The sequence below is a fragment of the Panthera uncia genome, assembly GCF_023721935.1.
Source record: "Panthera uncia isolate 11264 chromosome A3 unlocalized genomic scaffold, Puncia_PCG_1.0 HiC_scaffold_12, whole genome shotgun sequence".
In the NCBI taxonomy this organism is placed as follows: domain Eukaryota; kingdom Metazoa; phylum Chordata; class Mammalia; order Carnivora; family Felidae; genus Panthera; species Panthera uncia.
The window spans coordinates 13,326,074-13,342,798 of record NW_026057579.1 but is presented as its reverse complement, the minus strand read 5'-3'; the positions used below and the strand labels follow the sequence as shown (position 1 = coordinate 13,342,798).

Here is a 16,725-nt window from a genome sequence, read left to right as displayed (position 1 = left end):
TTAGTAGGAAAAGGAAATACTATTCCTGCTTTTACAAACATATATTTTCAATTCACTTCCTTTTAAGAAAAATGTGCCTCATTCGTAGGAAGAATGGCGAAATAAAAAAAAAAAAAACCCCTGAAAGATTAGGGTCATTAATTTATCTTTGCCTAATACATTGTGTAACAACAGCTCCCCCCAGTGGCCAGAAATGAGTAGTGACGCTTTCTAGCTGTAATGTTCTAGTGAAAGGTAAATTTGGAAATATGTATTTTTCAATTATTTGTGGCCTTAGGGTAAGGATTATCTTTCATTACAAATTATGTTTTAAAGAAACACTCAATAATCTTTGGGGAAACAAACTATTAGCTCTTAAGCTGGAAACAAGTATCCACAATAATTCAGTTTTTAAAAGTAGCTAAAAGAAAACTCAAACCAGAGAGAGAACATACAGATACTTTATTGCTCACCTTTCACACAAAGCACACCTCCAGCCATTTTCTTTCACAGCTTGACAATGTTTACGTTTACAAAAACCCAGCCCGAAGCTTCATGTAGATTTCAGTAAAGGAGAATGTAAAACATCAACTCAGCCAGGCTTTTGTTTTCTGCAGCAATAATAAAGGGCCTCCTGCACTAAGCAAAAATCTGTCCTCTTACTTGGTAGTGCATTTCTTCCATTACAAAAAAAGTCTCCTGCCCCAAGCAAACTAATTTTGTATTTGCTGAGCCAGTGGTATTAACTCGTGCATAAAACAAATTTCAGTTTGCTGTTTCTTCTAACAGATTTCAAGTAAAAATAAGGTTTAAGGAGGAACTTGTTTTGAATGGATGCAGGTCAGTTTGAATTGCTATACTATATAAATGCCTACATGTATTATAGGTTCACAACTTAGTTTGCTTTTATAATCTTTACGGATTTTGGCCGTGTTCAAGGTTTTCAGAGTTGAGCATATGGTACAGTATTCCATCAAAAGAATAAGGCTACTGAATGTGCTATCTGCAGAAGAGCTCATTTAATAGGAACAGACCCAAAGTTCTATCATGAAGCAAATGTGGCATAATCTCTCTGAATAAAAAGCCAATCGGGGCAGAACTGTGCTTGGAAAATAGGCATTAGAATACTTCAAGGAAAACACATATAAATGGACTGTTAATATGAGGAAGCCTTCCTAGTTGTAAATCTAAAAAAATCTAGGAGAATCCTCATTTTCAAAACTTTTTGAAAACTACTTATTCAAGTAATTTCTTCCCCAAAAAGTACACGTGTTCTGACTGTGGAATTAGTCTACTGGTCGATTAAAGGCAATTTTAATTACCTTTTAAAAAATTCTTCATACAAAGGAGAGAGGTTGTATATGTTTCTCAAACAAACTGCATTATGTAAGTCCTTAAAAAAAAAAAAAAACAAAAACAGAATTGAATGATGACCTACAAGTACTTATGCCAAGCAGGAATCTGCCTGCCACCTGTGGTCTCACATTAATTCAAAATTGATGCTGGACTCAGAATTCTGAAACTAAGTTTCTATTACTTGAGCTCTAGCAAAATGTAAGGTTCCGTAGCCTCAACTAGTATAATGTCTTCCCTGTCCAAAACCAGAATGATTATACTGATAACCTCCATGCTGGAAGTGCTGTTCAAACTGTCCCCCTTGGTGATAATTCTGGCTCCCCCTTCCTCCCCAACCTCCTCCCTGGCCTCCACGTCCACCCCGGCCTCCACGACCACCTCTCCCTCCACGACCACTGCCTCGATCACTATGATGCCCACCATCTTGGTATCTATTGTCCTGCTGGTATCCACCACCCTGGTAACCACTTCCTGTATATGTAGATGTTTGGAAGCCACCATAACCACCGCCTTGATAACTACCACTGTGGCCACCACCATGATAGCCACCTGGCTGGAAACCTGAATCTCGATAACCACCATCTTGGTAGCCACCTCCTCCTCCTCCTCCACTCCCTCCATCCGTCCAGCCTCCTTGATGCTTATTTCCTCTTCCTCCCCCGCGGCTACCATGGTCATAGCCACCACGTCCACCTCTCCCTCCTCCTTGTTCATGACCTCCTCGTCCTCCATATGAGGAATGTTCATAACCACCTCTCCCTCCTCCTCGGCCTCCTGCTTGCTGCTGGGGGCCATCTTGCCTTTTCTGCCATGGTGGCATCTCTGGAGGTGGAGGTTCAATTTCGTTGGGTCTACCTCCTCTGTCAGGCACCCTGCCCATCAACACCTATGGGGTAAGAAAGAGGTTTTAAACTGCTGTATTTTTATAAATAGAAATAAATGTATGTGAAAGAAAAGTGAAGATACTTTAATCACCTTATTGATGGCACAGGCAGTCTTTTCTCTTATAGAGCCACTGCTTGTCCTTAAAATCTTCGACAAGTCCTGTCTTGCAGCCAGAAGGTGGGCGACAGAAATAGTACTTTTAGGAGATAAGACTGAGCGTTTTGGCTGGTAAACCTTTGCTAATTTTTCTGTCTGACTCTGTTGAAACAAAGTGTTCAAAGACAAAAGTAAATTTTCAAAATGAAAAAGAGACACTGATATTAAATATGTTCAAGACTTCCCAAATGTCTGATAATGTTACTCGGTTTAAGGTTGGAGGAGAAACATTATACTCACCACTGCTCCAACCTAGTCAATAACTATCTGAAGATACAACTGTGAGACCTGCTAATAGAGCAAAGAATAATGTTGGGAGGTGGCTCGGAGGGAGATACAAAGGGTCAAGGGGCTTCCCTTTAGGATTGTGGGGCCAAAAACGTAAAAAGGTTCCCCCCTGCCATTGGTCTCAGATCAAACATACTCGTTTTATCTAGGTAGATACAAGGATGTAAACCATTTCAGTAATTTTGCTTTTTAATTTTCCCATCTTTACTTACAATGAGAAAAAATGTTAGCTATGATTAATTTGTACTAATTATGTTAACAGGACACATTTCTTCCAGAGTGATCCCCCTGTGTAATACTTTCCTCTATTGTAAGTAATAAATAAGGAAAAAAGGTGTACATTAACCATTTAGTAGAAGGATAAGTTAATGACTAAAACTGTCAGCTCCTGAGAGACAAAACACTGGGAAACTGGGATACCGGGGCAGGCCACTTAGATGTGTGTGAAACACAAGACTGCAAAAGATAAATGAGCAAAGGACATAAAGAGAAATTTCACACACAAGAAAGTCAAGTTCAAACAAATATAAGAAATGTTTGCCAGACAAATTAATCTAAATATGAGAAACAATCTCCAATCTACTAAATTTTGGAAGCAACAGTTACAAGTACGATACACAGTAAAATAGCACAAAGACAAATAATATTTGGTGTCAGTTATATGCAGGTCTGTCTTAAAATATGGACGGTAAATGTTTAAATTATGTGAAAAAATAGAATGTAAAAAGGTTTGTTATGATTGTGTATATAGACAAAAGAAGGGAGATAATACTAAAAATGAAAACAGCTATTGTGGTTAAAACAATGGGATGATCAGTGACTTTTTATTTGAAAAAGTTTTCTTTAATAATTAATAGGATAAAGAGATTGTCATTCCATAGTTTGTCTGGAGGAATGTTTCCTGAATGTCTTGTATTTCTTTCCAGTTGTACCTATAGTAAGTGCTCGACTCACTGTTTGTTGAATGGAAACAAACACTTTTGAGAAAATAGTTTTATGTTGCAAATAAAACTGACTTAAAATGCAATTTCAAAGTGATACAAGTACATAAATTTCATTATGTGAAACAAGTTCATTTTGTGCATATAAAGTAATTTCTATGAAGTTATTTAAAACCAAGTTTCAAAATGAGATAGCAGTACCTAAATTCCGTTAGAGGAAACAAAAAAAAAAGATTTGTGTAAGTAATCTGTACAATGCTGATCTTCCCCAATACATTTAATATAGTTTGTAAAATCACTGTGTATTATGGTTCAAAAGGATATTAAATATCACTTAGACTAAACATGATTATTTTAGAGATGTCCAAAATGGGGAGAGAAACAGCAGCTCCAACACACAGGGTCAGGATGCCCTGTGCTGTCATGCCGATGCCAAACTCAGGACCGCGGTTTGTCAGTGCCTCAGTCAGTGCACTGACGTCAGTCAGTAGACGGTTTTCTAGCTACAAGAGGTGCAAGGTTTTTGTTTTTCAAGTGCATGGGCCCCGCTGAGAGTGAAATGATTGTTTCTGGTATTTCCTACAACAGTCACAGGAGAGAACCATTTGCGCCATGTGTTGCTACCAAGTAGCTGTGAGGTCTCAGACAAAGCCTCCATTTTCATCAGTTGCAAAATGAGGGGAATTAAGACCGATCTCTAAAACCCCTTTCCAACACTGAAGAATTGTAAGTTGATAAATATCTACCCCAACAATGTAGCAGCCAAATAGGGCTTTGCTAAGGTTTAAAGATTTCAGGTGAAAATAACATATTATTAGCAAATAACCGGAGAACTAAATAAAAACCATTTCAGAGTCAGTTAACTAAAATTCAGAAAAAAAATCTGTTTTCAAACAGGAATATACTATTAAGGGAATACCTCATACACATTTGGACCAACCTCCCCATAAATTCAAGGATCAGCTCCACTTCAGGGTGCTAAGGAGGTCAAATTAGTCAAGTGTGCCAATTTCTTTCCGCTTACTGATCGTATAGTAGATATTTAATATTTAATAAATATCTGTTGAATGACCAAGATCTTTACCTGGATTATCTCATTTAATCTGAAGTAAAACTGATGTCTTACCAGATTCTCCAATTCTCTATAAATGCACAGTAATATCTGGTCTTGCTAAATCCAGTATTTCTCACTTTAAGTAGCAAATTAAATTGTTAGCTTTAAGTATAGCAAACAAGTGATTTCAAAATTTTTTATTTTAGTGATTTTTAAATACTCTATCCATTTCTCTTACAAATGGGTACTCTTAGTAGGGCCTAAAACATACGGTTTTGCTAAAAAAAAAACTGAAAAGCCTGAAAAAAATGTTTTCTTCATTATTGCTGAATAGCTGGAAGAGTTGCTACTCAGCAACTCACTAAAGAAAAATTCCTGTATGTGTCTCCTATGCATTTCTCTTGTAGTCTCCACCATAGCTAACCTGTGCTAGGAATGTTTAAGGATCATGTCTGTAAACACTCTGCTCTTTTAAGTTATTTAGTATGTACCTTAGCTCTGTCAGACCAGCCAAAAGACTGGACAGTGACATCCAAACGTTTTATTAGCAGCTTTCTCCGAACTTCATATTCATTGGCTACGGCTTGGTTAATTGCTTCTATCTTTTCCTAAAAACAAAATTTAAAAGACCAGTTAGAATTTAAGTCTGCTTGACCCCCTGTTCCAAGAGGGCAGAAACTTGTGTCTGCTTCATTCATAACCAATTAATTCCCCAGCACTTAGCACAAAGCAAATTACTTGATATAGTACTAAAAGTTATAGTAAGTTGATGAAAAAATAGGCAAAACAATGTCTCAAAACATAATAAAGAATAAGCACAGAATTCTCATTAAGCCTTCCCATATTTCACTGTGTGAAGCTTAGCCCAGTGACATTTTTGGCTTGAAGGCAACCCATTTGGCAATTAGAAACATACTCGACTGCAATTTATTTTTTACTAGCTATGTGAAATATTTACAAATTATGAGGTAAGTGCTTCTAATCATACACAAATAAAATTATTCTGCCTAAATCTTAAGATTCACAAAACTGATTCTGAGAATGTCCAGCTAGGATATTACATATCAGAAAACATAAACAACACAAACTGTAAGTGTCAACACCATGAGAGAGGCAGATGGTTCTTTACCGAGTTTATTCAAGATGACTGCTACTCACCCAGTGGGCTGGTCCCATTGGCTTCTTCAATAAAGGCTTTCCCACATGGTTAGGTGGAACTTTTGCTAAGGTCTCCTTTAACTGACACAAACACATAAATGAATGAATAAACAAATCTACAAGTAAAACATATCTTCCTCATCTTCCCATTTCCCATCATATCTTGCCATCAAAAGAAGATTCCTGACAGAGGCAAAGGTGGAGGATGTTTTGAAATGTACAAGACCCACACGATAAAGACACTCACTTGTCCCACTCCTCAAGTGCCTATGGAAGCATGATTCCTTCACTGTACCTAGAACAGTGCCTGACAACAGTAGGCACTCAATGGGTATTTGCTGAATGGATGAATGAACACACAGAAAATATAGACTATGGATACAGTGCTGCTCCCCTGTAGAGTTCAGCCGAATTTGTGCATCATGGTGTCCACTGACCCCACAATGCAAATGTACCAATTCTTAGAGTCCAGCAGATATGCATACAGAGAATAACTCTGCTATAACAAATACCATTCTCTTATATTTATTTATTAAAATTGCTTATTCCTAGTCAATTATATTTTTAAAACCTCTTAACTGTAGATTACGTGTGGCATAAAAATAATTCTGACTTATTTTCACATACTAGGTTGTTAGTAGTGGTCAACAAACCTAGCTTGCCATCTGAAACATGTAAGACTCAAAGTGACTGGATTAAAAAACCAAAAACATTGACATCCTTTTCTGTCCAGTCAATGGAAAGGAAGGTGATAACATTTAATGATAAAGACCTTAAAAATTAATTGCCTCAAAGTTTAGTGATAAAATTTTAAAAAGGACTTAAGTCTTAATTCTTTTTACATTATACCTAGCTTATTTCAGTTTATAAGTCAAAGCATAAAGCTTCCTTTTTGAAAAAGAAACATGCTCACAAGTTTAAAAAAATAGTAAAGCACTAATTTCTCTTTAAGGTATCTAGGATTTAAAACCCAAAACTCATTTAGTAACAATAATATGCACATTAGGTTCCCATTTAGAGAAATTAACTTGCTTCATTTCAAACAAATGTAGGACTATGCCTTTAATACACTACAATCTGGTACTAAAGGTCTTACTTTTTTTTCAATCCCGCTGAAGAATTGGAACATAGTTATATTGGCTGGAGGTTTGGACATTCCTAGAGCAATACATATGCCTTTCAACTCTTGAAAGACCTCACTACCGCCTCCTTCTTGAGCTTTTTTTGGAGGAGTATTCACACAGAGCATTCTGGCAGCTTCTAGTTCTGAGATGAGGTATGCTGAAGTAAACAAAATAAGATTTCAAAATGAGATACAGCTACAGTTAATAGTCATAAGTCTGGAGTCACAACTCTATAGACCTAGTGATACGTAACTTTTAAAGCTGCAAGAATGGATAAAAACAAGAAAAGAAAACCATTTTTACCTGCAAATGACATAACATATAAACTGGTTCTGTAATTCAGGTATTTAATCAATATATGTTTAAAGGGGGATTTAAAATAAGTGATTCTTCTTTGAAACCAAAGTAACAAGGTAGATCACATCTAAAAATCTGGATCTGTGTTATCCCACTATCCAGAACAGGGGTTGGCATCTGCTAACAAATTTACCAAAGGTGGCAGGTGGCAATCCTCAGCAACAGTTGGAACTGGTTATTATTTTTTTTTACTTCTCACTACTGACATGCAGCAGTGATGGAACTCTCTTGCTCTCTTACGTTCCAAAACTTAGGTAGTCTGTTCAGAACTGGCATAAAACATTTTCAAGTAATAAAAACTTAACTTACAAAAGGGGAAGGGCACGGAATTCCCCAAAGATCCTTTCTCACAGCCTCCAGTAGCCTAATGCCACCCTCTCTGGCTGTTTAAAGAAACCCCTCTTCCATCTTTGATCTTCTCAATATTCCCTTTCCCCTACCTTCCTCCTTCTCTCCCCACACCCCCCAACTCCCCTGAAAAACATCAACAGAACTTTCTAAGCTTTCCTTGGCAGAGTCCTTCTGTATCAATATCATCCCCTTATGTGTTGATTTCAGCCAGGTATAATGAGGGCTGCAATCTGCTTCAGGTGACTGAAGGTATAAAATATTTACTCTTATTTCTTTAACCTTCCCAAGGACATTTAAATTTTTGTGAAAGATGATTAATCATTTGGATCTCAGGATTTCCAGTTATGTGACAAAGTGAGAACCTTCTGACATTAGAAAGAGAGTTTTGGAAAAAGACATTTTCTGGGCTCTTAAGTCCTATGAGAAATACCAAAGAATGATCAGCTTGGGTATCTCATTTCCTATACCCAAGGTGTTATGCTAGAACAATAAATAACAGCCAAGCTGCTGGAAAGGTCATTCTAAATGGTTTTGATAAAATCTTAATGTGTTCCATACAGCAAACTGTATGAGTTAAAAGACCAAAAAAGTAAAACTCCATGGTCATGAAAATAACCACTGTTTTTCTAAATAAAGTTTTACTGGAACACTACCATGATCATTTCCATAACCTCTCTGGCTGGTACATGCTACAACAGCAGAGTTAAGGAGTTGTGACAAAGACCTTATGGCCTACGAAGCTGAAAATATTCACCGCCTTGTCCTTGTAAAGAAAAAGTTTGCCAACCCTTGTTCTAGAAAATCATATGATTTAATAAACTGGTTCTCCAAATTTGGGACAACATAGCTCAGGCATCCATAAAATTAGTTCACCAATACAATTCCCATAAAAAAAACATTAACTGTAACTGAAGTTCAAAGTACTAGGAAGGGTACTGGAAATATAATACAAAACAAAACAGATGATCTCTACTGGCAATCTAGTTAGGAATAAAGAATATATGCATAAAAAGATGAATAATTCTTCATCTATTAAGAACTCCGATATCTGACTTATTTTACCTAAGGGAAATAATTGGACAACCAGACAGGCAATGAACAGCTAAAACTTCTTAACCAGACACAGGAGAGTTTTTTAGCCACTCATTCAAAGTCTAGTCTACTAACAATTCTAACGAGATTGGTTATATTCCCCTTTGGAACACAATGTATTAAAAGCTTCATATTAAGAAGTTCAAGGGTGCTGGAGAAGTAAAATTATAGCATTAAGATGTGACAACTGATACTTGGAAAGATGAGAAATATTTATACAGAGCGAAAAGAAAATGAGCACATGTACATAAATACTAGCATGACAGAGGGAATACAAACTGAGGGGAATATTTTAAAGGGGAAACAGCAGAAGCAAAGATAGAGGAGGGAGTAATGTATATGTGCATGAATTCCAAGAGCAGCATAACCTTTAGTTGGTTTAGTCATTTAGTTGAGAAGCAAACAGTTGTATATTACTGAGGAGCTTTTGAGTTGATAGCACATTAAAATAAAGTCTAGGGGCGCATGGGTGGCTCATTCGGGCTCTGACTTTGGCTCAGGTCATGATCTCACAGTCTGTGAGTTCGAGCCCTGCACTGGGCTCTGTGCTGACAGCTCAGAGACTGGAGCCTGCTTTGCATTCTGTCTCTCTCTCTCTCTCTCTCTCTCTCTCTCTCTCTCTGCCCCTCCCCCGTTCATGCTCTGTCTCTGTCTCAAAAAATAAACATTAAAAAAAAAAATTAAAGTCTATAAATTATGACCCCGAGTCCAAAATAATATTCAGTGCAGTCTGCTTAAGAAACAGGAAAGAGTCAAAGGCATTTTATAAAGATTTATATTCAAAGTGGTTTTTATAAGTATGAACACTAAAAAGGCCAAACTCTTAGCTCTTTGAAAACATTAGTTATTCATGATCATTACTAAGCTTTCCATAAAGTTCTTATCTTCCTATGTAAGATAACATATCTCGACTGCCAAATACTAGGTTTTGGTAAGCAGTGTTACAAAGGAAGAACGAGTGAGTACACTGTGGCTGAGCCAGTTCTAGAAATTGCACAATTTGAAGGATACTGAATGCACACCTAAGAACTACATGCAGCAGTATTAGTATTTCAAGCAGTATCTAACCTTATGTGTATACCCCCCTCCACCCCCCAAAAATCATTCAACAAAGGGGAAATTATGAAAGTGATTCTGGAATAACTCAGTGTCTGGGTATAATGGCTATGAACACCATTTTTAAAAAACTGAACTTTCAAAATTAGAGCTGTCACATTATTCAGAAACCACAGTTATAAAGACAATATTTTAAAAACCCCGACCTATTTATGTCATAATAAGAACTATAATATTCACTTAACCAAAGCTTAATCTAAATGTGTCTCAGATGCTACAAAACTTGTGAGTTAAGACTACTGGCTGTGTTTACTGCAGGGTTCACTTAAGGCAATAAAATTTGTGAGTCTACTTACTGTTTTTCAGGGTGAAGAAAGAAATCGTAGTTAGTATACAAAAAACATGGAAAGAAAGAAGTTTTTGTAACAATTTATTTCCCAGAATGATCAGTAAGTGCAGGAAAAATTCAAATACTATTCCAGAAAATTTTACATTGTAATTTGATAGATTTACAAACAAAACCAAAACCCCCAATTACCCAGCCACAAAGAAATACCCACAATATATAACACTTTAATTTTTTTAAAAAATCTTCATTATTCCCACACTACCTTCCTAGTCTGTTTTAAAATGTGCTTCCAGTCCAGAACGCTAAGGTTTAATGATCACACACTTGAATACTGGGCACTACCTACGGTCACATTAGGTGAAGCATAATACTTCGAGTACCAGGAAAGTTAAATGATAAAAGAGGAGTAATTACAAAACAACGCTGCTACCAGTGCACAGGACCACGATTAGCTTCTAAGTTGAAAATGTAATAGTTTTCTTTAAAATATGTAGCATTCTGATTTCAATCCATAATGAAATAGTAAACAGCCAGTTTATTAGTCAAAGAAAACATGAATAAAAAATAACAGCTACATTCTAGTAGCTATGAACTTACTGAGCAAAAGGAGGCAGTTCTTCTGAACGAGAAGGCGCTTGGTCACATCCCCAGATGTCAGTGAAAGATACGGACAGTTCATCTCCCCTAGTAGCCCACTCACCTCAAGCTGGAATTCTTCAGCTTCACTCGGGCCTTTTAAGAATTAAAATAACCTTGTTTAATAAAAATTGTTTTTCTTATTAGCATAAAAGTTATATATGTAAGTTGAAAGTTTTAACAGGATATTCCTAACACAAGTTACTTTGACTTCTAAATCCTTCCTTTCTCACACCACTGCCAACTTCTGTTCTTGAGAAGTTTTCATTAGGTTATTCCCTTATTGGAGAATGTTTAATGGTTTCCTAATTTCTACCTCACCTAATCTAATTATCTGTCTGCCCTTAAAGATTCTTCTTCACGGCTTCTCCACTTTACCTTCCCTGCGAACTGCTATGTAGTAGTACCTATGACATATATATAGTAGTTACCCTCTACCTCCACAAATATTCCATTTGTGCCACGCCAGTCTCCTCACTGTCGAAGGAACAGGCAGACTCATTTCCACGTCTGTGCCTTCATTTAAGTTATTCCCTGCGATTGATAGGCCCTCTATGTGCTTCTCATCTATCAAACCTCACCTGCCCATCAAAGCCCAGTGGTCTTGCTCCTTGATAGAACCTTCCCCAAGTGCTGCTGCGCTCACTGATTTCCTCCTGCTGTGAACCATAAAGTGAAGCACTGAATTACTGTACTAACCTCCAGTGGTTCCATTTGTGCCTAACATTCCCAATGAGATTAAATCTGAAGTTAGCAAACATGACTTGTAATTCTGTATTCCCATAACACGTTAAGTACAGAGTTTATCTCGTGAACCAAGGAAAAACAATGCCCCTTCTTCCTTACCATTCTTTCTAATGGCTTTCTATCACACAGGGGCAAAAATCAACAAACTCTGAATCACTTGATCTGAGTTCATTTTCTCATCTGTAAAATGGGAAGGCTGTATTACTGTTTTGCAAACTGTTCTGTAAACTCAAATTCCAAATAACTCCTTTACAAGGAGCCAGGGAGGAGGAGAGGCTTGTGTTAAACATACTCCCTCTTAACTTCAACCAAATAGGTACACTTTACCTGTTTTGTATGTTGGCTTCTATGAGATGTTTTCTTTTGAAAGGGGCTCCAGGTTATAGTTATCATCTAGTATACATGTTTTCACAAGTTCCTATAGTCTCTGAAATGTGAGGCCAAGAGGCAGTATTAAGAGTGCTGACCCCCAATCTTGACTGCTGGGGTTGAACTCTGGTGATATGCACTAGTTGTGTGACCTCAGACAACGCATTTAACCTAGCTGTGCTTTCTTGTTTCATGTATAAAAGAGCAATAAAACCTGCCTCAGGTTTTAAATGAGTTAACACATAGAAAATGCTTAGAACATAATGCTCAATAAATGTAAGCCATGCTATCATTACTGTTACGCTACAGTGTCCTTAATAATTGCAAACGGCTGCAACTAACATGTGCACATTAAATATACTAAACATGTAAAAACGTGAGCTCTTCAAATGGGATTGTGTCGGGTGTGGGTGGGGAGTATGTGTATAGTTCTCCATGAGCGTAGGTTAACAAGTAGGCATTTATCTTTGTCTCCCATTGTAGGTTTACCTATGGTAGGAGGGAGCCAGATGGTGTAGTGTTAGGTTCCAAGCTTCTGTCTCTTTTGCAGAATAAACAAAGTAGTGCTAATACAATAACAAAATTGGCAAGTATAAAACAGCTCTCAACACTGTAAATCTGATGGTGCTGCATCTGATTGTGGTGGATCTAGTGATACATTTCTGCGATACAGAAAACTTCTTAAGAAAGTGTTCTTTCTCTTTCTTCCCGTGTATAAAAGAATTGTAATGCATTTACTTTACATGCCACACGTCCTCCTGGAATCTAGTGGTCCTAAGAAAAACATTCCAACTTTGAGTTCTAGCCACCAATTTAAGAGCTCACAAGTCATGTTTTATAAAGAATGGAAAGTTCATATATGCAATACTTGTCTCCCATTTCTGTATCTCAGTAATAAGATCTTTTCAACTTTCACTTAACTTCAACTTTTAATGTTTTTTTTTTTTCTTTTTACACTTAGAAAAAACTTAAAACTTCAGGTTTAGTACTAATAATGTTCAACTGACAATACCCCAATTTTACTTTTATGTTTTGCACCTAAAACTGAATGTTTACTTACTGTTAGTTGCTTGCACATTTTCCTCTAGTTTACAGAACACTCTTAATTCAGACACCAGCCAAGCACAGAGTTTGGTAAACTCAGGGGAACTGGCTCCAGCACAGACTGCCTGAGACAGAGCGCCATCTTCCAACAATGGACCCTTGTAACTGGTAAGTAAAAAATTATACTTCAGAAGAATATAAAATCACACCTAATATTTTATACAATTTATCTATGTATTATTTGTAGTTAGAGGACCAATTTCTAAACCTGCAAATACAAATAAAATTTACAGAAAATAAAATTTAAGTTTTTAATTTTAATCTAACAAAATAGAAAAATAAGCTACTTGGTAATTGCATTTCAATTCTTCAAAATACATAGGAGTATTTAATAGAATCATATACACTACTAAATTATGTCAACTTCTATCCATTCACTGAAAGCTCGTATTGTACAAAGATTTTCTTACTTTAACTTAATTGAAATTAAAACATTAAAAAGTGATAGCTCATTATACTATAGTTTACAATTTCAGAAATATAACTTAGGTTATCTTTTCTAGAAATTTTTCCAGAAATGAATTAGATAATTTTTTAATGACTTTCTTTAAAAGCAAAAACTTGTCAGTTAATCAATTATTTGCTTTTTCTATATTTAATGACAGTTAAGACTATTAAGACATACTAGTACTCAAGAAATGTCTGGATTTATTTAAAACATGAATAACTGCTGGCAAGTTGATGTCTGGGCAAACTGGTGCATCTGAATCCTAACCCTTTTTAAGTGATTCAAGCATAATCTTAAAATATTATTAAATGTTCACATATTCATAAAAGACAACAGTAATAATGAACCCCAGCCTAGAATATAACTAGAACCAAAGATCCTGTCATTCTCAAAGCAATTTTAAAATATATGTTCTTCAGAAGATTATTTTATCTTTTAAGTGAAATACTGATAAAAACACTGTTATTAAAGATGAACATTAAGTATGCTTAAGATAATTTGAAGTTTGGAGGTACAGAGATGTTCGAGAAATGACAATAATTTGGTTCTTTTAAAATTCACTTAAGTGTTTATACACTGAATTGAATGGGAAAAAACCTTACACAAAAAGTGAGATTATATAGCCTGGCATCTAGATTCAACCCACAAATTATTAGATACTGCAATATAGAGACTAGGCCTACAAATGTCTCCTTGTGTTACACATTTAGAATTTGTTAGTTTATTCTACAAATAGTTATTGAATTTATACTGTGTGCCAGATTAAAGATAAACGATAGTCATTTAAACTGTAATAATTCTCAGTGAATCCTTTAAATGTACATGTCAATCAATTAGGCCTGAATTTTAATGACTGAATGTCATCAAACTCAGTAGTTTTGCTTAAAATTTATAGCAAAGTTTTCAGAAAATCTGATGGTTCAATCTGATGGACTGTACATTACAACCCATCTCAAATGTTTACTTGATTACAATGATTACAGTAACAACTACTTTTTTAGTACTCCAGAAAATACAGTGAAAAGGGTAGAACAATAATGGGAAGAAACAGCATCCATCACCAATTCTTTAGGCAACATCTACCCAAGCAGAATGACTACATTTAAATAAGGCTCTCTTCCCTCAGTCTACTACTCCTTCAATGCTAACCTTAAGTGTCATTTCTCCTAGGAAGCTTTTGGGACTTTATTTGCTTTCCAAGTGTAAAGAGACCTTCGTCCTCAGTTCTCGCAGCATTTTCTCACAGTGTGAATTTCTCTTCTACCTCACTTTGGGCTGGTAAATGATCAGCCCAACACTGCCCCAGAGCACAAGTGCTCCTTAAAAATGTTTACTGAATGAATGGATTCATATGTGAGCAATCAATTTAGTCTGAGATGTCTGCCAAAGAGACCATATTGCTGAATGTGACTTTTACCTATACTCTAATCAAAGAAATAAGCCCCCTAAAGTCTGGAATATTCTGAAAATTCAGAGCAAGCTCCAAAGAGAGAGACAATGATAATTCACTGTAACAAAAAAAGATAAACACCACCAATTCTTTTCTCAAAAATTTCTACCAGGACAGCAAGTTACTTAAATGGGCAGACTCTGAGAACCTCATGGTGTCCTTTCCTTTCCTTTTTTTTTTTTATTTAACTTTTTTTTTTTTTAAATTTTTTTTTTTCAACGTTTTTTATTTATTTTGGGGACAGAGAGAGACAGAGCATGAACGGGGGAGGGGCAGAGAGAGAGGGAGACACAGAATCGGAAACAGGCTCCAGGCTCCGAGCCATCAGCCCAGAGCCTGACGCGGGGCTTGAACTCACGGACCGCGAGATCGTAACCTGGCTGAAGTCGGACGCTTAACCGACTGCGCCACCCAGGCGCCCCTATTTAACTTTTTAAAATATTTATTTTTGAGAGAGAGAGAGAGAGAGAGAGAGAGACACAGTGCGAGAGAGCGCAAGTGGGGAAAGGGCAGAGAGAGGGAGACAGAATCTGAAGCAGGCTCCAGGCTCTGAGCTGTCAGCACAGAGCCCAATACGGGGCTTGAACTCACAGACCATGATATCATGACATAAGCCAGAGTCAGAGCTTAACCCACTAAGCCACCCAGGGGCCCCGTCGGTGGACTTTCCTAAAGAAAGGTTCCCCCAAAGGTTTCCATGTCATGAACACCCTTGGGGAGAGTTTTGACAAAGGACTTGTTATTTTATAAATACAGCTAGCTAAATCTGTATTTTTTGGACACCATTTACCTGTAGACACATAATGTAATTCCACAGTTTATTTCTGGAACCACCCGTAGTCCAAAAGGTTCTAAATTCTCAAGTTTTAATAGAGTACACTGATCTCAGTGACCCAGAGAGATCAGAAGCCCTATTCCCAGCTTCTAGATACTAAATCATGGTTGGGTAACTGTAAGAAGAGACAAAATGCACAACAAACATGCAGGGGATGTGGTGGCTGAAGAGGACTCTAAGGGTCGGGACTAATGGTGGCTTAAAGAAGTAGAGTGTCACTGTCAGGGGAAACAGCAAGTGGTTCCCATGAAGATGGTGACAGGTTAGGTACATAAGTGAGGTGGCTAGCGGAATGGATGCAGGCATGTGGCTTAGGGAAGCCTGAGTGCATGCAGAGATGACTGGGCAAAGGAGATTTTTTTGAGAGAAAATGGGGTGGGGTAGGAGCAGGGGCTCAGGACACGAGCAGAAGTTGGGAGAACGAGTAGGAAAAAAGAGAATCAACTTTGGCAACCTCCAGAGTGAGGGGGTAGGGCAAGACGATGGGGAGCAAGAAGAGAAGCTCGGGGAGGGGGGTGGCGAGAACCCAGAGCCCAGACAATGACACGCATGACTGACAAACGCTGCGGGTAACTCGGCTGCAGGGAGCACAGGGCAGGCCTACGGTCGTCGCGTTAGGAGGGCCCCGACCCGGCAGGGCAGACAGTGGACGTGGCATTGGGGTCCGGGAGCCATATGGAGGCGACAGCCAGGAGCCACCGGGTGCGGCGTGCAAAGGCAGGTGTCCGCGACTGGGGCGGAGGAGGTGTTCCCGGGGGCCGGCAATGTGAGGTTTAGGAGACCCGTACCCTGGCAGTCTTACCCCAGATCTTCCAACGACTCCAAGATGTCAGTCTCCATGAGGTCACACTCCATGCTACTGTGGTATTCAAATTTCCGAGTCGTCAGGCTCCCCTCTTCGCCGGCAACGCGTACACTCGCGCATGCGCTGCCTCCCCGGAACTTCCAAGTCGACAGCTGGCGCCTCAACCGCTGCACTGCGCATGCCCG

The 16,725-nt window shown here is 37.7% G+C and overlaps 1 protein-coding gene across 1 annotated transcript; it reads right to left on the bottom strand.

Moving 5' to 3' along the window:
• Nucleotides 1-426: 426 nt before the first annotated feature.
• On the bottom strand, nucleotides 427-16,687 carry FAM98A (family with sequence similarity 98 member A). Its single transcript, XM_049652301.1, has 8 exons — nucleotides 16,538-16,687; nucleotides 12,959-13,107; nucleotides 10,744-10,878; nucleotides 6,914-7,098; nucleotides 5,818-5,898; nucleotides 5,151-5,267; nucleotides 2,311-2,478; nucleotides 427-2,221 (listed from the first exon to the last, which is right to left on the bottom strand). Exons 1-8 carry the CDS (start codon nucleotides 16,588-16,590, stop codon nucleotides 1,550-1,552), a joined length of 1,560 nt encoding a protein of 519 aa, XP_049508258.1. The 5' UTR covers nucleotides 16,591-16,687; the 3' UTR covers nucleotides 427-1,549.
• Nucleotides 16,688-16,725: the final 38 nt, after the last annotated feature.

Excerpts from the sequence above, each read along its gene's own strand:
- FAM98A (XM_049652301.1), bottom strand. The coding sequence starts at position 16,590 with ATGGAGTGTGACCTCATGGAGACTGACATCTTGGAGTCGTTGGAAGAT. Across the intron at positions 13,108-16,537 it reads GAGTCGTTGGAAGATCTGGG|TTACAAGGGTCCATTGTTGG; the intron begins GTAAGACTGCCA and ends TTTACTTACCAG. Across the intron at positions 10,879-12,958 it reads AAATGTGCAAGCAACTAACA|GCCCGAGTGAAGCTGAAGAA; the intron begins GTAAGTAAACAT and ends AATTCTTAAAAG.